Source organism: Gadus morhua, chromosome 15, assembly GCF_902167405.1.
Source record: "Gadus morhua chromosome 15, gadMor3.0, whole genome shotgun sequence".
Taxonomy (NCBI): Eukaryota; Metazoa; Chordata; class Actinopteri; order Gadiformes; family Gadidae; genus Gadus; species Gadus morhua.
This window is the reverse complement of record NC_044062.1, coordinates 11,151,622-11,166,409: the sequence shown is the minus strand read 5'-3', so window position 1 is coordinate 11,166,409 and position 14,788 is coordinate 11,151,622. Positions and strand designations below refer to the sequence as shown.

At 47.1% G+C, this 14,788-nt stretch overlaps 1 protein-coding gene across 4 annotated transcripts in view; it reads right to left on the bottom strand.

The window, feature by feature from the left end:
- Nucleotides 1–1,327: 1,327 nt before the first annotated feature.
- The window catches only part of efemp1 (EGF containing fibulin extracellular matrix protein 1), a 19,429-nt gene continuing 5,968 nt past the window's right edge, over nt 1,328–14,788 (bottom strand). For 2 of the 4 annotated variants that reach the window (XM_030379333.1, XM_030379332.1), the window contains 7 exons: nt 8,728–8,850; nt 8,093–8,212; nt 7,051–7,170; nt 6,595–6,714; nt 4,941–5,067; nt 4,515–4,707; nt 1,328–3,582 (listed from right to left, as the gene is read on the bottom strand). In XM_030379333.1, the coding sequence (XP_030235193.1) occupies nt 3,421–3,582; nt 4,515–4,707; nt 4,941–5,067; nt 6,595–6,714; nt 7,051–7,170; nt 8,093–8,212; nt 8,728–8,850 (965 nt within the window). In that variant the 3' untranslated portion in view covers nt 1,328–3,420. The remainder of the gene's footprint in view (nt 3,583–4,514; nt 4,708–4,940; nt 5,068–6,594; nt 6,715–7,050; nt 7,171–8,092; nt 8,213–8,727; nt 8,851–14,788) is intronic. The other 2 variants (XM_030379334.1, XM_030379335.1) reach the window with 2 other exon arrangements.

Here is a 14,788-nt window from a genome sequence, read left to right as displayed (position 1 = left end):
TCAACAAATTGTGCAAGTGCATTATTTTTAATAATAGCAATTACTTTTTATTTTTTTGCCTCAAACATGGAGACTTGTTTCCGAATGTGTCTCTAAGTATATTTAAAACATTTCGGACACTGGGAGGCAAACCTAGGAGAAGCCACAACAAAACATTAAGAGAGAACCTATATGTTTTCATTGCATCACCGCCATGCTGGAATGGGGAGTTGACAGATGGTGGCAAACCCTCAACCCGCCTTAACACATCATTTGTTTTCCCCTCTTTGAACCCCGGCCAGCGACCGGAGCTTTGATGTCTTTAATAAATCGTAAATGTCTCGCTACACGGAGAGGTGAACTTTTCCCGAAAAATAGAAAAAAGCATACAAAAATCCTCCCCCCTTGTGGAATATTAATCACGAACATGAAGATACAGAAAGTGTTGTCGTGCTCCTCGGGAACTGGGAGGAAGGACTGAGTCACTGCTGTCGAGGTGGTTGCTTGTTTCCGTCTTGTCTCTCGGGGCTTGAACCTCACGCGTGAACAGCAGAGACTCGTATGCGAACGAGAAGCTCCACCGCGCAAGGAGCAAAACATGAGGGGTGTGTGTGTGTGTGTGTGTGTGTGTGTGTGTGTGTGTGTGTGTGTGTGTGTGTGTGTGTGTGTGTGTGTGTGTGTGTGTGTGTGTGGAGGGGGTGGGATGGAAGGTATAGTGGGACAAGGGTGACACATCGTGTATCAAACGGGAACACATGGGCCCATTTAAGCGTCTCTACAGCTTAGTGATTGAGTAACAACTTACCGAAAAACACACCCAATTACAGATTGTGTGTGTGTGTGTGTGTGTGTGTGTGTGTGTGTGTGTGTGTGTGTGTGTGTGTGTGTGTGTGTGTGTGTGTGTGTGTGTGTGTGTGTGTGTGTGTGTGTGTGTGTGTGTGTGTGTGTGTGTTTCAGCCTATATGCATGTATAGCACATTCATGTGTGGTCAGATTGGGTCCAGGGCCCACTTGGTGTATTGGAACGCATGACTACACTGCCAACACCCTATTGGCCCAGGGTTCCTCTGAACAAGATAGATATGATGGCCAGGGCATTGTGTATTACACTGACTTTATCATCATTAGATTCCCATGATGTCATCTTCACCTTTTCCCAGAAGCGTGGAAAAGTGCTACGAAAAAACAAAAAACCCTGAGTATATTTTCCATTACATATGAAGACAGATGTTATTGAGCTTGACAGGTTTAGTGTACAACAGCCCCTCGCGACGTAGCCCTCAACGTCTCCTCAGCGGTATTTATCTCTTTAGTTTGCGAACGCTGAAAAGAAAACAGCACGACTCTGTCCCCTTTTCCATCATATTTTATTCAACATCATAATTTTTTGCTCCTACGAGTGTTCAGTTCAAGATACAAGTGGAAAAAAAAAATATATTGGCTATTTTAAATACAGGAGAGATACAAAAAACAAACACATTTAGGTATTTGAAATGAACTTTTTTTGAATGTTTTTAATAACAGAGCTGGCAGAATGACTAAATAAGCCTGCTAGTTGCATCGTGTATACTTATAAGGCACAGGTTCCATGTTGAACAATAACGCATGCTCACAGCTAGTCACAGGAAAACAAAATTAATAATTCCAGGAAAATAAACAAAAGAGAGTGGCGAGTAGTTGGGCATGTTTCCTTTTTTTTCAGTGCTACTTGTCTACAGTGTGCAATATTAATATGTCATCGACAAGACAAAAGCTGTGCGGGAAAAGAACGAAGAAGACACAGTGATCGATAGTTCTAGGCAGTCGGCCCGCGTCGGGAGTGCTGGTGGAGTATTATCCGTGTGAACTCTTTTGCGATCCCCTGGCGTGTGTTTGGTGAGAGCCAGCTACTGGGGGCCACGCGTGTTAATACCGCCGTCAGGCAAGCACGGACGTAATCGGTGGACTGGCATGGACTCTGGAGCCGGGTGGACTTGTTGACTGTGGCCCCTGTGCGGTGGTCCGTGGTGGCTTTTTAAAACATGAGCTAGGAGAAGCAGGGAGCCAAGCTTTTTTTTTTTTTTCTTACGTATGCCATCATTTGGTGAGCGTGTTCTCTGGCGTGAGTGTGAGTGCCTCTGTGGCCCAAAGAGCCGTTGAGCAAACATTTAGAGTTCAGGAAAGATTCAGAACCAAAGGTTAATAAAATGGCATGACAGAAATACATAAACAGATCAGCGACATCTACCCAACGAAAAGGGCCTGGGGGGGGGATTGGAGAAAACTTCTCAAACTTTCCCTCAATCTTTCAGTATCATCCATTATTCCATATCACACCGCAACACACCATCACTCACACACGCAGAAACACGGGCCCATATACGCATGAATTGATGATGAATGAGAGGTTATTGGATGCAAGCCTGTTGTCACAAAGAAGGTACCATTATTTATAACAGGACCCCAGAGAATACAATTCTACCCTTTTGGACAGCTCTGGAAATGATTACTCCCGAGTATAAACACAGGCAACTTTCCTAGACTGAATGGGGAAACTGTATAATAGACTCCTCCATTCTTGAATAAAAGGCATTTCATTGACAAAGAATGAAAGGGTAAGCAAGTGCTAGCAACACTTTCACTGGTACGTGCTGCATTTATATTTTAAGTTGACCTATAATGCACCTGGTCATTTTTCATTCTAAGTCTAGAAGAGGCTTTTGAATATCACTATTGACCCAGGGGTAAGCTATTAGTTAGTGCTGTTTAAGAGAAGCATATATATATTATATTTACAGCTGCTTAAGGTAAATATGAAGAGGTCTGGGAGTTTGGATGGGAATACATGCATCCCTGTTTGGATGTGTGTCCAATTCATTGTCATTCATTGTCATGGGGGCTGGGGTCTCTTTTATAAAATCTTTCCCTATTCACTAGCTGCAATACAGCCGATAAACTTGCTCCCAAATAGTAAGTGTGCTTTATCTGAGATGTATTTGGACCTAGATTCACAAGTGCTATGAAGCATCCATGCTACACTCTTGAAAAGGATTTCATTCCAGGGGTACAATTATTTAATTCACCCTGCACCAAAGAAAAAGCCTAGTGGACACACGGCTTGTTCTGGCCTTACTCTGGTTTGGACTGGCTTCGATTGGCTTGGTCAGGACCTGGAACATTCTGGCCTGTACTGGAATGCTTGGACATTGACTGGCTTGATCTGGAATGTTCTAGAACAAACTGGCTCGGCCTCTGGCCTGTTCTGGATTGGATTGTCCTGGTCTGATTCGGGTGTTTTGGATGTTTCTGCTGTTTAAGGAAAAAGCTTTGCTGGAGAGTCTGACGGTTGTGGCTATGAATCTATCTGTACTGCTGAGCTGTGGGGCTGTTTCTTGGCAGGGCTAGGGGGCTAGCCTGGCAGGACCCTTGGCGAGGGGGGCAGGCTGTGGGCAAGCTATGTGCTTAGAAGGCGTACGGCCCCACGATGACGGTGAGCCGCAGCAGGGAGCTGGAGCGGTAGTTCATGGTCATGTGCTGGGTGATCATCTCCAGGTCCACCACGTGCTCGCTGGGCCCGCTCAGGGGCTTGGTCATCACCAGCATGGCGCTCATGTTGCTGGAGCGCTGGGAGGCGAGTGGGGGAGTGGGTGAAGGGCGGGATGAAGGGAGGAGGGATGGATGGATGGATGAAGAATGGAAGAAAGAGGATGGATCGATGAAGTGATCAATGAATGGGTGAAGGGTGGGAGGAAGAGTGGATGGATGGAATGAGTGATAGATGAATGGGTGAAGGGTGGGAGAAAGAGAGGATGGATGGATGGAGTGAAAGATGAATGGGTGAAGGATGGGAGAAAGAGGATGGATGGAGTGAAAGATGAATGGGTGAAGGATGGGAGAAAGAAAGGATGGATGGAGTGATAGATGAATGGGTGGAGGATTGGAGGAAGAGTGGATGGATGGAATGAATGATAGATGAATGGGTGAAGGATGGGAGAAAGAGAGGATGGATGGATGGAGTGAAAGATGAATGGGTGGAGGATTGGAGGAAGAGTGGATGGATGGAATGAATGATAGATGAATGGGTGAAGGATGGGAGAAAGAGGATGGATCGATGAAGTGATCAATAAATGGGTGAAGGGTGGGAGAAAGAGGGGATGGATGGATGGAGTGAAAGATGAATGGGTGAAGGGTGGGAGAAAGAAAGGATGGATGGAGTGAAAGATGAATGGGTGAAGGGTGGGAGAAAGAGAGGATGGATGGATGGATGGATGGATTGATGGATAGAAGGAGGAATGAAGGAAAGAATGAAACAGAGAGAAATAATTAACCAAAGAACAAATAAGGAAGAATTAGTTGCTGCATCAAAAATCAATAGCTGATTACATTCAATCAACGCTATAACCTTACGGTATGCGTGAGCCGGGCTGCACATCTTTTAAAATCTAGATCGATTTTAAAATATCACGTCAATACATGTTTCTGTTAGAACCTTGTTGGAGACATTTGCGTTAACGTACGTACACATGTTGTTAGGTAACCGTTGATCAAACCCTTACCCTGAGGAAGAACTCTCCGGCCTCGTTGCCTGATTTGATCCTGAAGGTGTTGTGTGTGTTGGCATACATGTTGGTCGCCTGGATCTGGAAGATGTCCGACGGCACGGGGCGCTCCGATTGGATGCTCATGTACTTGTAGATGATGGAGGGCGTGACGCCCTGGCAGTCTGTCTGGGAGCGGCAGCTACAACGGCTGCGAGAGAAAGGGTACATTCATTTGATCACTTTTGATTTTAATAATAATTTGTGTTATATTTACTAAGTTAGAAAATACTTTTATGGAAAAGCAACTTAAAGTGACTCTTAAACATGATACATGACAGGAGTATCCTGCCTCTACGTGTTTAGCCTCTCTAGTGATATGTAGCAATGCGGTCCAGCGTTAAATAGTCAGAGGCTAAAAGAGGAGGATGTGGTCCAACTGACTTCTCGCCGGTCCTGACGTAGGGCTCCAGGCAAGGGTTGCTGGGGTAACAGCGGAAACTTCCATAGTAGTTCCAACACATCTCGTCCTCCCTGCAGTCATGGGTGCCTTTCTCACACTCGTTTATATCTGGATCCCAGGGAGAGAGGGAGAGAGCGCGCTGAGAGTCAGAGGGACACGAGAGTCAGAAATACAGCTTAACATACAGCTACCGCTACAGCTTAATATATCCTGCAAAAACAAAATAGATTTATACATACCAAGATAAATTCCGGTAAAAAACAAACAGTAGAGAGGAAAAGATGTCACAGATTCCCTAAAGATCATAGCTTGGTTTCTCCAAGAGACCAAAGGTTATACTTAGAGTTTGAAGCATGCTTTAATTTGTAGTTCTTATTTTAAAATGTTGGCAAATCTTTAGATAATTATATTGTCCTTGGTTTCATTTAATTTATCCTCCTGTGTCCAACAGGGAGACGAGCCGTCCCACAGGGACACAGTAGGTCCTACAGGGAGACAAGAGGTCCTGCAGGGAGACAGTAGGTCCCACGGGAGGCAAGAGGTCCTGCAGGGAGACTAGAGGTCCTGCAGGGAGACAGTAGGTCCCATAGGGAGACAAGAGGACCTACAGGGAGACAAGAGGTCCTGGAGGGAGACAGTAGGTCCTACAGGGAGACAAGAGGTCCTACAGGGAGACAGTAGGTCCCACAGGGACCCAGTAGGCCCCACGGGAGGCAAGAGGTCCCACAGGGAGACAAGGGGACCTACAGGGAGACAAGAGGTCCCGCAGGGAGACAGTAGGCCCCACGGGAGACAAGAGGTCCCACAGGGAGACAAGAGGTCCCGCAGGGAGACAAGAGGACCTATAGGGAGGCAAGAGGTCCCACAGGGACACAAGGCGCAGGAACATGACTGCCCCTCACCTGACCAGCCGATGCGGGAGAGAAAGGATAAAAAATAAAAAAAGAAAGAAAGAAAACAGCTCCCCTTTGAAGAGGACTTCTGGGCTGTAAATGTCCCCACTTAGCGAGGAACAACATCATAAATGTGACATCATAGCGATGACATAGCGGGGGAAACACAAGGTCACAGTGCCTGCTCTGCCGCTCGCCATGCTTCTTTCCATGACCTTAGAGCCAGGGATTTGTTGGGGGTTGGGATCCCGAGTGCAGTGGTTTACAACGAGCTGGCCCTGAGGTAATGCTACAGAACAGGAGTTGGGGGGGCTGGATGGATTTGTATTAGCTAGGGTGTCCGGGTTCGATCTCTGAAGTCAAGCCCCACTATCTACTATTTGTATTTAGTATTTAGTAACATTGCGAACGCTTTTATCCAAAGCAACCAGTGAATTATATTAGATACGTGTTATAAGGAGGTAGGGCATTAAGCATCTTCAGACCTATATAACTTTTCTGTCGTCAAAAAGTGTTTCGTTGATTGTGCCCCCAAAAATATCCAGTCTGTTAGTCTGTTAAGTAAGATGCCTAACTCCTGCATGTTCCTTTATTCTTGCATCTGCGTTTATAAGCTGCTTCGGCTAAAACACATACATATTAAGGCGCAGGTGGGACGACGTCGTAGCCCTATAGGAGACGTTAGGAGTAAGATTGACATGGGTGAGGACCAATAGAGATACAGGGATGGGGGGGGTGGTACCTTGACACAGCCTGGCTCCATGGAGCTGGTAGCCGTCCGGACACTGGCAGGTGTAGCTCCCTTGGGTGTTGATACACTGGTACTGACACATGTAGCTGGAGAAGCTGCACTCATCGATGTCTGGGAGGGAGGAGACACATGGATGGATGGATGCATGGCTCTGATGTAAATATGTACACACATGTGCAGGCACACACACACACCCAAACGTACGCCCACACACACACACAAACACACACCCAAACGGAAGATATGTATATGCTGACACAATTTAAAAATATTAATAATATAAAAAATATTAGGGTTAACAGTTACGTGATTCCCAGAATAATTCATCAATCAGTGCTTGTTGCATGTGTACGTGCATGCGTGTGTGATCGGTGTCTGTTTGGTTGGCACGCTTGTTTTTGTGTGTGTGTGTGTGTGTGTGTTTCTGTGTGTGTGTGCAGGCATCACCTTGACAGGAAACGGTGTCTCCCGCCAGCTCATAACCCTGGTGACACTGGCAGAGGAAGGAGCCCAGCAGGTTGTAACACTGGTGCTGGCAGGGGCTCTGCAACTCACACTCATTCACGTCTGAAAACGAGAGACGTGCACTCATCAGGCACTAGATGGACATGACGAGAGAGACAATGTCATTACACTGCTGCTCATGTCTTTTCACTGGCTTCAGACCCAGCTTGACCTTGACCTATGGGCCGGTCTCATTTTAACTGCTGTATACATTCTGTGTTTATTTCCTTGTCCTTGAGTTTTATTAGAATGATTGAGGTATTATTGTTATTATAAATAACTGGTCCATCAGCCCATCATATCCAAGCACAACAATTTCAGTGAGAGATGTCTCTCAGTGAGAAGGATATCTCTGACATTTGGGAGACAATGGCGATGATAGGTAGACAGAACATGTTACGCACAAACATCACTCCCTCATTCCTGGGATACCTCTCCTTCCTTTTCAATCCATAACGCCGTAAACAAGGCCAGCGGCTAAGCTCCTTCACTATTGTGTTCTTTTGCAAGTATTGTATTGTATTGCACTGGTGAAAACCAACTAATGTCAGGAGAATTCTATATTGTCTCCATTCAAAAACAAAAGATTATCGACATTGTTTTTTCAGATTCTGTAAATGTTTCCGTCGAAGCACCATATGCTGAGCCATTGCGTAAGGTCCATTTCTTTCAACCTGCAGCTCGGGACTCACTTGGGATCCCTTGATAGGCAATCGGGTCACAGGAGACTGCTGAAATAAGCTAAAGATATTTGATCCTCCTTTTTAGCATTTTAGCCGACTGATTGCTTGACGATTCATAGCCACAAGCAAACTACCGCTTATCAATTATCTTGCAGCAGAGCGATGCGATGACGTTGTAGCGGGACGTTGGTATCACCTGCAGATGGGGATTTGGTACAAAACAATTTGTGTGGAAGCAGATGCAGAAGATGGGGTCGCAGGGCGAGAGAGGTTGGGGACCACCGGTGGAGACGTTGACTCACCCACGCAGCTGTGGTTGTTGCTGGCCAGCTTGTGACCCGTGTTGCACTCACACCGGTAAGCACCGGGGAGGTTCACACAGCGGTGCATGCAGTAGTGGGACTGGAGACACTCGTCCCTGTCTGCAGATCACAGGCACGCATGAGAGCCGCACGTATACACACACACACACACACACACACACACAGACACACACACACACACACACACACACACACACACACACACATGTGCACGTCATACTCCCATACAGTCACACAAATGTTCTCTTTCACACTTTCACACTTGCACACACAGCTTCCATTTAGTTTTCCCATTTAAAAAAACTCACTTTGTTGACGCTTTTGGGATTATTTTATTGTTCCTTTTTCACCTGCCTGTTTTTACTTGCATCGACCTGCACGTATCTTGTCTATCAAGGTTTACCCACAATTATGTTTTACTATTATCTATGTAAATACATGACCAAGCATAATACATTCATCAATGGTAAATTATAAATGGATGCCATGGTTTAACCACCACCACTACCGCCACCACTACCACTACCACAACAACCCCCGACACAGGGGTGCTGAGCACAACAGATCAGATCATAGACTGACGACGGGGGGGGGGACGGGGGGGGGGGTCTCACCGACACACTGGTCACTGTTCCTGAGGTAGCCCTGTCCACACTGGCAGGTGAAGGACCCCCTGGTGTTCAGGCAGGTCTGCTCAGGGCCGCACGAGTGTCGGCCCGTCGCACACTCATCGATATCTGCCACATGCAGACACAGACACACACACAGACACACAGACACACAGACACACACACACACACACACACACACACACACACACACACACACACACACACACACACACACACACACACACAGACACACACAGACACACATTTTGTCAACCAAAGGAACAACTCTGGCCGTCTCTATATGTCTGTATTAATTCTTGAACGAAAGCAAGTTCACATGAATAACTGATCATGCACTCGGCCTTTCTGCACCTATTGTGATACAACAAAGATAAACTACGAACAGGAAGTGGAGGATATAATAACCTCTGCAGCAATCCCATGTGTTTGCATATGCATGTACGCATGGACGAGCCCAGGGAATAGAGGTAGGAGGCAGAGGGCTCCTACCCTGAGGGCCACTGGGCGGGGCAAGAAGCTGGCAGAGCTTATCTTCTGATAACAGCAGGGAAGGGCATGGAGTGTGTGTGTGTGTGTGTGTGTGTGTGTGTGTGTGTGTGTGTGTGTGTGTGTGTGTGTGTGTGTGTGTGTGTGTGTTTGTGTGTGTGTGTGTGTGTGTGTGTGTGTGTGTGTCGGGGGGGGTAAGAGAGAGAGAGAGAGAGAGAGAGAGAGAGAGAGAGAGAGAGAGACTGCGTAAGTGTGGCAACTAACTGGGCAAGTGTGTTTGTAAATTCCAAAATCATGTTGATGCCCCTCCTCTTGTATTCTCTGACACACACACACAAACACACAAATGCACACACACAATCTCCATCAACCTTGTGTTGTGCCAACATAAACAGGTTGTGCCCATAGTTTGTGTTAGGTGAGCAGGACACAGATGTCGGCCTCAGAAGGCAAAGAGAGGGGATTTTCAAACGCTAGAGATGAATGATGAAGATAAAACGAGAGAGTTTGAGTTATGAATGTAATATATCTGCGGAGAATCATCATCGTCACAGGTGTTGTTACGTTTGTTTGGAGCCAATGAAAGGGGAGACGACACATCAAACACAGAGAAGAAGGTATCCAACTACTGATATGTATATGAAATGGAAAAATACGCGACAGCGAGATACAGTTCCAACATACATGACACCTCTGCTTTAAGCATGAATCTCACCAGCACTTACACTGCTAGTGGCTTGTGATTAAGAAGAGCTATTCTCTCCGGAACGCGTCAGAGAAACACCTCTGACTCCATCTCTCTCCTCTCTCTCTCTCTCTCTGTGTCTCTACCTCACTCTCCCCTACGCCGACCGCCATAAACACGTATGTACCCGTTACGTGCACGCTCCACGGAGACCACCAGCAGTTCTCCTGGGTGGTCTCCTGACAACGCATCACACAAGCATGCACACACACACACGCACACACACGCATACACACACACACACACACACACACACACACACACACACACACACACACACACACACACACACACACACACACACACACACACACACACACACACACACAAACACACACTGGGACAGCCAGTGGGCATCCCTTTAGCAGTGTGAGACATATATCAGCAATGACAAACCACACACACACACACACACACACACACACACACACACACACACACACACACACACACACACACACGCACACACGCACACACACACACACACACACACACACACACACACACACACACACACACACACACACACACAGACATATACACATGCAGTCATACACACATACATGTACAGATTCACACACACTTAGCAGACATTAACAAGAACATGTACAAATGCGCGTGTTTGCACGCACACACACACACACACACACACACACACCTGTGGGACCACACCCTCGCACACAGACCCAACAAAAAGTCATGCGTATGATATAGCTTAGCAAAAAAAAAATAGTAAAATAAACTTCTCTCCTACGATGGGGAGAGCAGTGCTTCCTAGGGAGCTTGCAGCATGTAGTAGAAGTTGGCCCATCGACCACTCCTCCTCTAAGAAGCTTAAAGCTCTTGCTAAATAAAAGCACATGTGCTCCACTCAACACCATATATCATTCCCGGGGAAATGGTGACGGCTACCTTGTCACTACAACCTTTAAAAATCTGCCAACATGCTTTCGACAAAGGCGTCAGAGGGGAACGTCTGGGCGGGGTCCTCTCTCTCTCTCCCTCTCCCTCTCTCTGAATCCCAGAGTAGGCTATCACACTGAGCACCGAGCTCTCGTAAAGGTCCTGCCGCTTGCATCACACCAGAGCTGCAATGTCCACTTTGTACGCATGCTAAATGTCCACTTGGTCTACAGACAAGACTACTGTAATGTCAACTTGGTCTACTGTAATGTCCACTTGATGCACATGCTAAATGTCCAATTGGTGGCCATGCTAAATGTCCACTTGGTCTACAGACAAGACTACTGTAATGTCAACTTGGTCTAGTGTAATGTCCACTTGATGCACATGCTAAATGTCCAATTGGTGGCCATGCTAAATGTCCACTTGGTCTACAGACAAGACTACCGTAATGTCAACCTGGTGCGCTTTCTAAATGTCCACTTGGTCTACAGACAGGACTACTGTAACTCAGCCACATTTGTGTTGCCCAACTGGTGTACAAAGTACACTTGTTTTGTCCACACGGTGTACTTCGTCGACATGTGATGTCCCCTTGATGTACACCAAGTAGACATGTGATGCCCACTTGGGGTACATAGTAGACTTGTAATGTCCACTAGATGCACACAAAAGAACACTGTAATGTCCTCAGATGTACAGCCATCGTTCAACGTCCTATGAATGAATGTCTAATTAAATTAGCTAATTATTTACGTATGAAAAAGTAGAATCGAACAAGCCACCTGATTATAGGAACAGAGAAAGCATATTTTAATGATCATATCATGTGAGGGTTATCAGCACCGTCGCTCTTGTTCCTTCTCTCACTCTCTTCTCGTCCTCTTACACAATTGATCTGCTCTCCTCCTTCTTAACTGCGCTCTAACTCTCGCTCTTCTGTGTGTATCTTTCCGCCCTTGATGGGGTCTTCTCCCTATCATAACTGTGATCTATCTCTCTGGCGGAGCATCATTCTGTGGTGTCCAAGTGTTGTTATGTCGACGTACAACACATAACATCCAGGGAACCACAAGGGGGTTCTCCCCAGGGCAGAGGGGAGATGCTGAGGGAAAGAGTGATCGGGAACAAGAGGGCGGAGGCCTCCCCTGCTCGTTCGAAGGGAGATTTAAGGCTGTTTGTGCTCCGTGTGATGTCACAGGCAACCTCCCAGCGCTTCAGGGAGATTAAGACTTAATTCCTCCCGGGATTTAGGGGAGCAGTGAGGGCTGGCCACGGCTCTGAGTGTCTATTTTGTTTTTTGGGGTGTGTGTGTTTGTGTGTGTGTGTGTGTGTGTGTGTATGTGTGTGTGTGTGTGTGTGTGTGTGTGTGTGTGTGTGTGTGTGTGTGTGCGTGTGTGGGTTGTGGTGTACGAGAAGGGAGTGAATACATGTGAATTTCAAGACTTGTGTGTGCGTGGGCATGTGTGTGTGTATTTCTGTGTGTGTGTTTAGGGAGTGAATGCATTCAAACTGAGGGTGTGTGTGTGTGTGTATGTGTTTGCATGTGTGTAGAGGATGGTGAATGCATGTGCGTTTCAGCCCGCCCGCACGTGTGTGTGTGTGTGTGTGTGTGTGTGTGTGTGTGTGTGTGTGTGTTTGTGTGTGTGTGTGTGTGTGTGTGTGCGTGCGTGTGTGCGTGTGTGTGTGTGTGTGCACAAGCTGAGGTGTGTGCGCGTGCCTCTTGACTGAATGCATTCTATGGTCTCATCTTTTTAACACTTTTAAAAAGTTATAAGTTTAAACAATTTATAAGGTACATTGACTCCAATTTGAAGATTATACACATTCAGAGTTATTACATTATTCTGAGTGTGGACATACATTATTGATGTGCATGTGTGCATGTGTGTATAACAGTAACAGTATTCATAGATATGTTGCATGTGAAGGGGCTGAACGAGACATAAATGTGAGTTCCAGAGACCGAAATAGCTCCTGGATTAGAGCTGCAGAATGTTATTTTCTCATGCTTTTATTCTGACATGATAGGGCTTGTTATAATTATCACTTGGGAGTATTTCCTATCATGCGTTCGCAGAAGCACCAAGGTGGAAAGAAGTTGATGTTTTAGAGAGTCATCTCCTGTGTTGGACAAGATGTCCGCTTCAACGCGGGCCAACCAGATCTTTGGGTAAGCAGAGATGTTATGACAATAAAAACAGATTACATTTCGCAACGTTGAAGAGACCGTCCACGATAACGTCCACGCTAACACAGGCCTTGGTGGTGTCTGATTCCCGTTATCATCTATTGATTTTATATGTTAAGTATTTTAGTTACATTTCAACGCCTCTGATCGTTTTTTATATTTTTTTGCAATTTCAATAACGTTTTTGGAGACCAAGTGCTGATCCGTCCATCGTCCGATCATCAATACACAGTCAATTTTCGTTATTCAGTTTTTCCGTTCAGCTGTTCAGACGTGAGCCAGCGCTGTCAGGGAGCCGTCAGCATAGCTACAGCTGTGGCGACAAACTGGTTTCAAACAGGAAGCAGGAGGTGTGAACGCGGATCCAGACAAAAAATAAGACAAACTGCGAACGGCGTCTCTCCGAAGAACGAATGCCAAGTACAACAACACAACAAGAGGGATTCCTGTCGCTTGGTGCGTGCGAAAGGGTCAGCCCAGAGCAGGGATTTTACAGCGTTCCTGCGTCCTTTTTCCATCATGAGGTAAGCGTAAAAAGGCAACAAGGTTGAGCCCGTCAGAGTAGGAAGCAGCTGGCTTGAGACAGCAGCAGCAGCCTCCCTCCCATAGCGGGAGAGACGTACCAACAGCAACATTAAAGCCACTTCGATGACCGTTACCCCCTTCTTTCACCAGCTTGGGCACAGCACAGAGAGGAGACACCATCAAATCACCACAACAACCACAACACCAACAACAACTAGCACCACTCGGATTCTTGGTTAGATTGTCCGAGTGGGTGAAAGCTCAAAGACACACACACAAACACTAACCTTAACCCTACCCAACACAAACACACACGCTAACCCTACCACACACACACACACACACACACACACACACACACACACACACACACACACACACTTACCCTAACCCTACCACAAACACACACGCAAACACACACACTAACCCTACCCCCCCCCCCCCCCACACACACACACACACTAACCCTACCACACATACACACACACACTAACCCTGATCCTACCACACAGACATACACACATACACTAACTCTAACCGTATCCACACACTCACACATCCCCCCCCCCCCCCCCCCCCCCCCCCCCCCACACACACACACACACACACACCCACAGTGTCTTCAGTTTGAACTTTCCCTGCTTCAACCAGAACCATTGCGTGTCTGATCCGTCATGGCACCTCGAAGGCGTGTGTTGATAGAGGCCGTGCAAACCACAGCTATTAGCAGAGGGGGTTCAAAAGGCTAAGGCGAGACAACCAGGTGTGTCTCGTGCCCTCCTCCGCCACGCTCAACAACGCAACGCCCCCTGAGCATAAGTGGGTCAGCGCTGCAGAGCTCTCATCAAGCGGAGCGCCCCTGCGTTTGATCTCGCCTCGCCTCTGTGATGCCAGTGGTGGTGGCGGTGGGGGGGGGGGGGGGGGAGGGGGAGGGTGAGGGTGAGGGGGGAATACACCCCCACCTACATCCACTTTTTCTTTTCATGAATGTTTTTTAATGTCGTCTCTTTTGTGGCTCTTGATCTCCCTGCTGACATCTCGTCTCCTCCCCGTTCAAAGACATTTATTCTGCTGTCCCCCCCCCCCCCCCCCCCCCCCCCCCCCCCCCCAGCCCTTATCTTCTACCACAGAGGAACAGACGCCCTCCCAGGAAGACATCTGAGGAAGGTTTCCCAGCTGAGCTGTAAACTAGG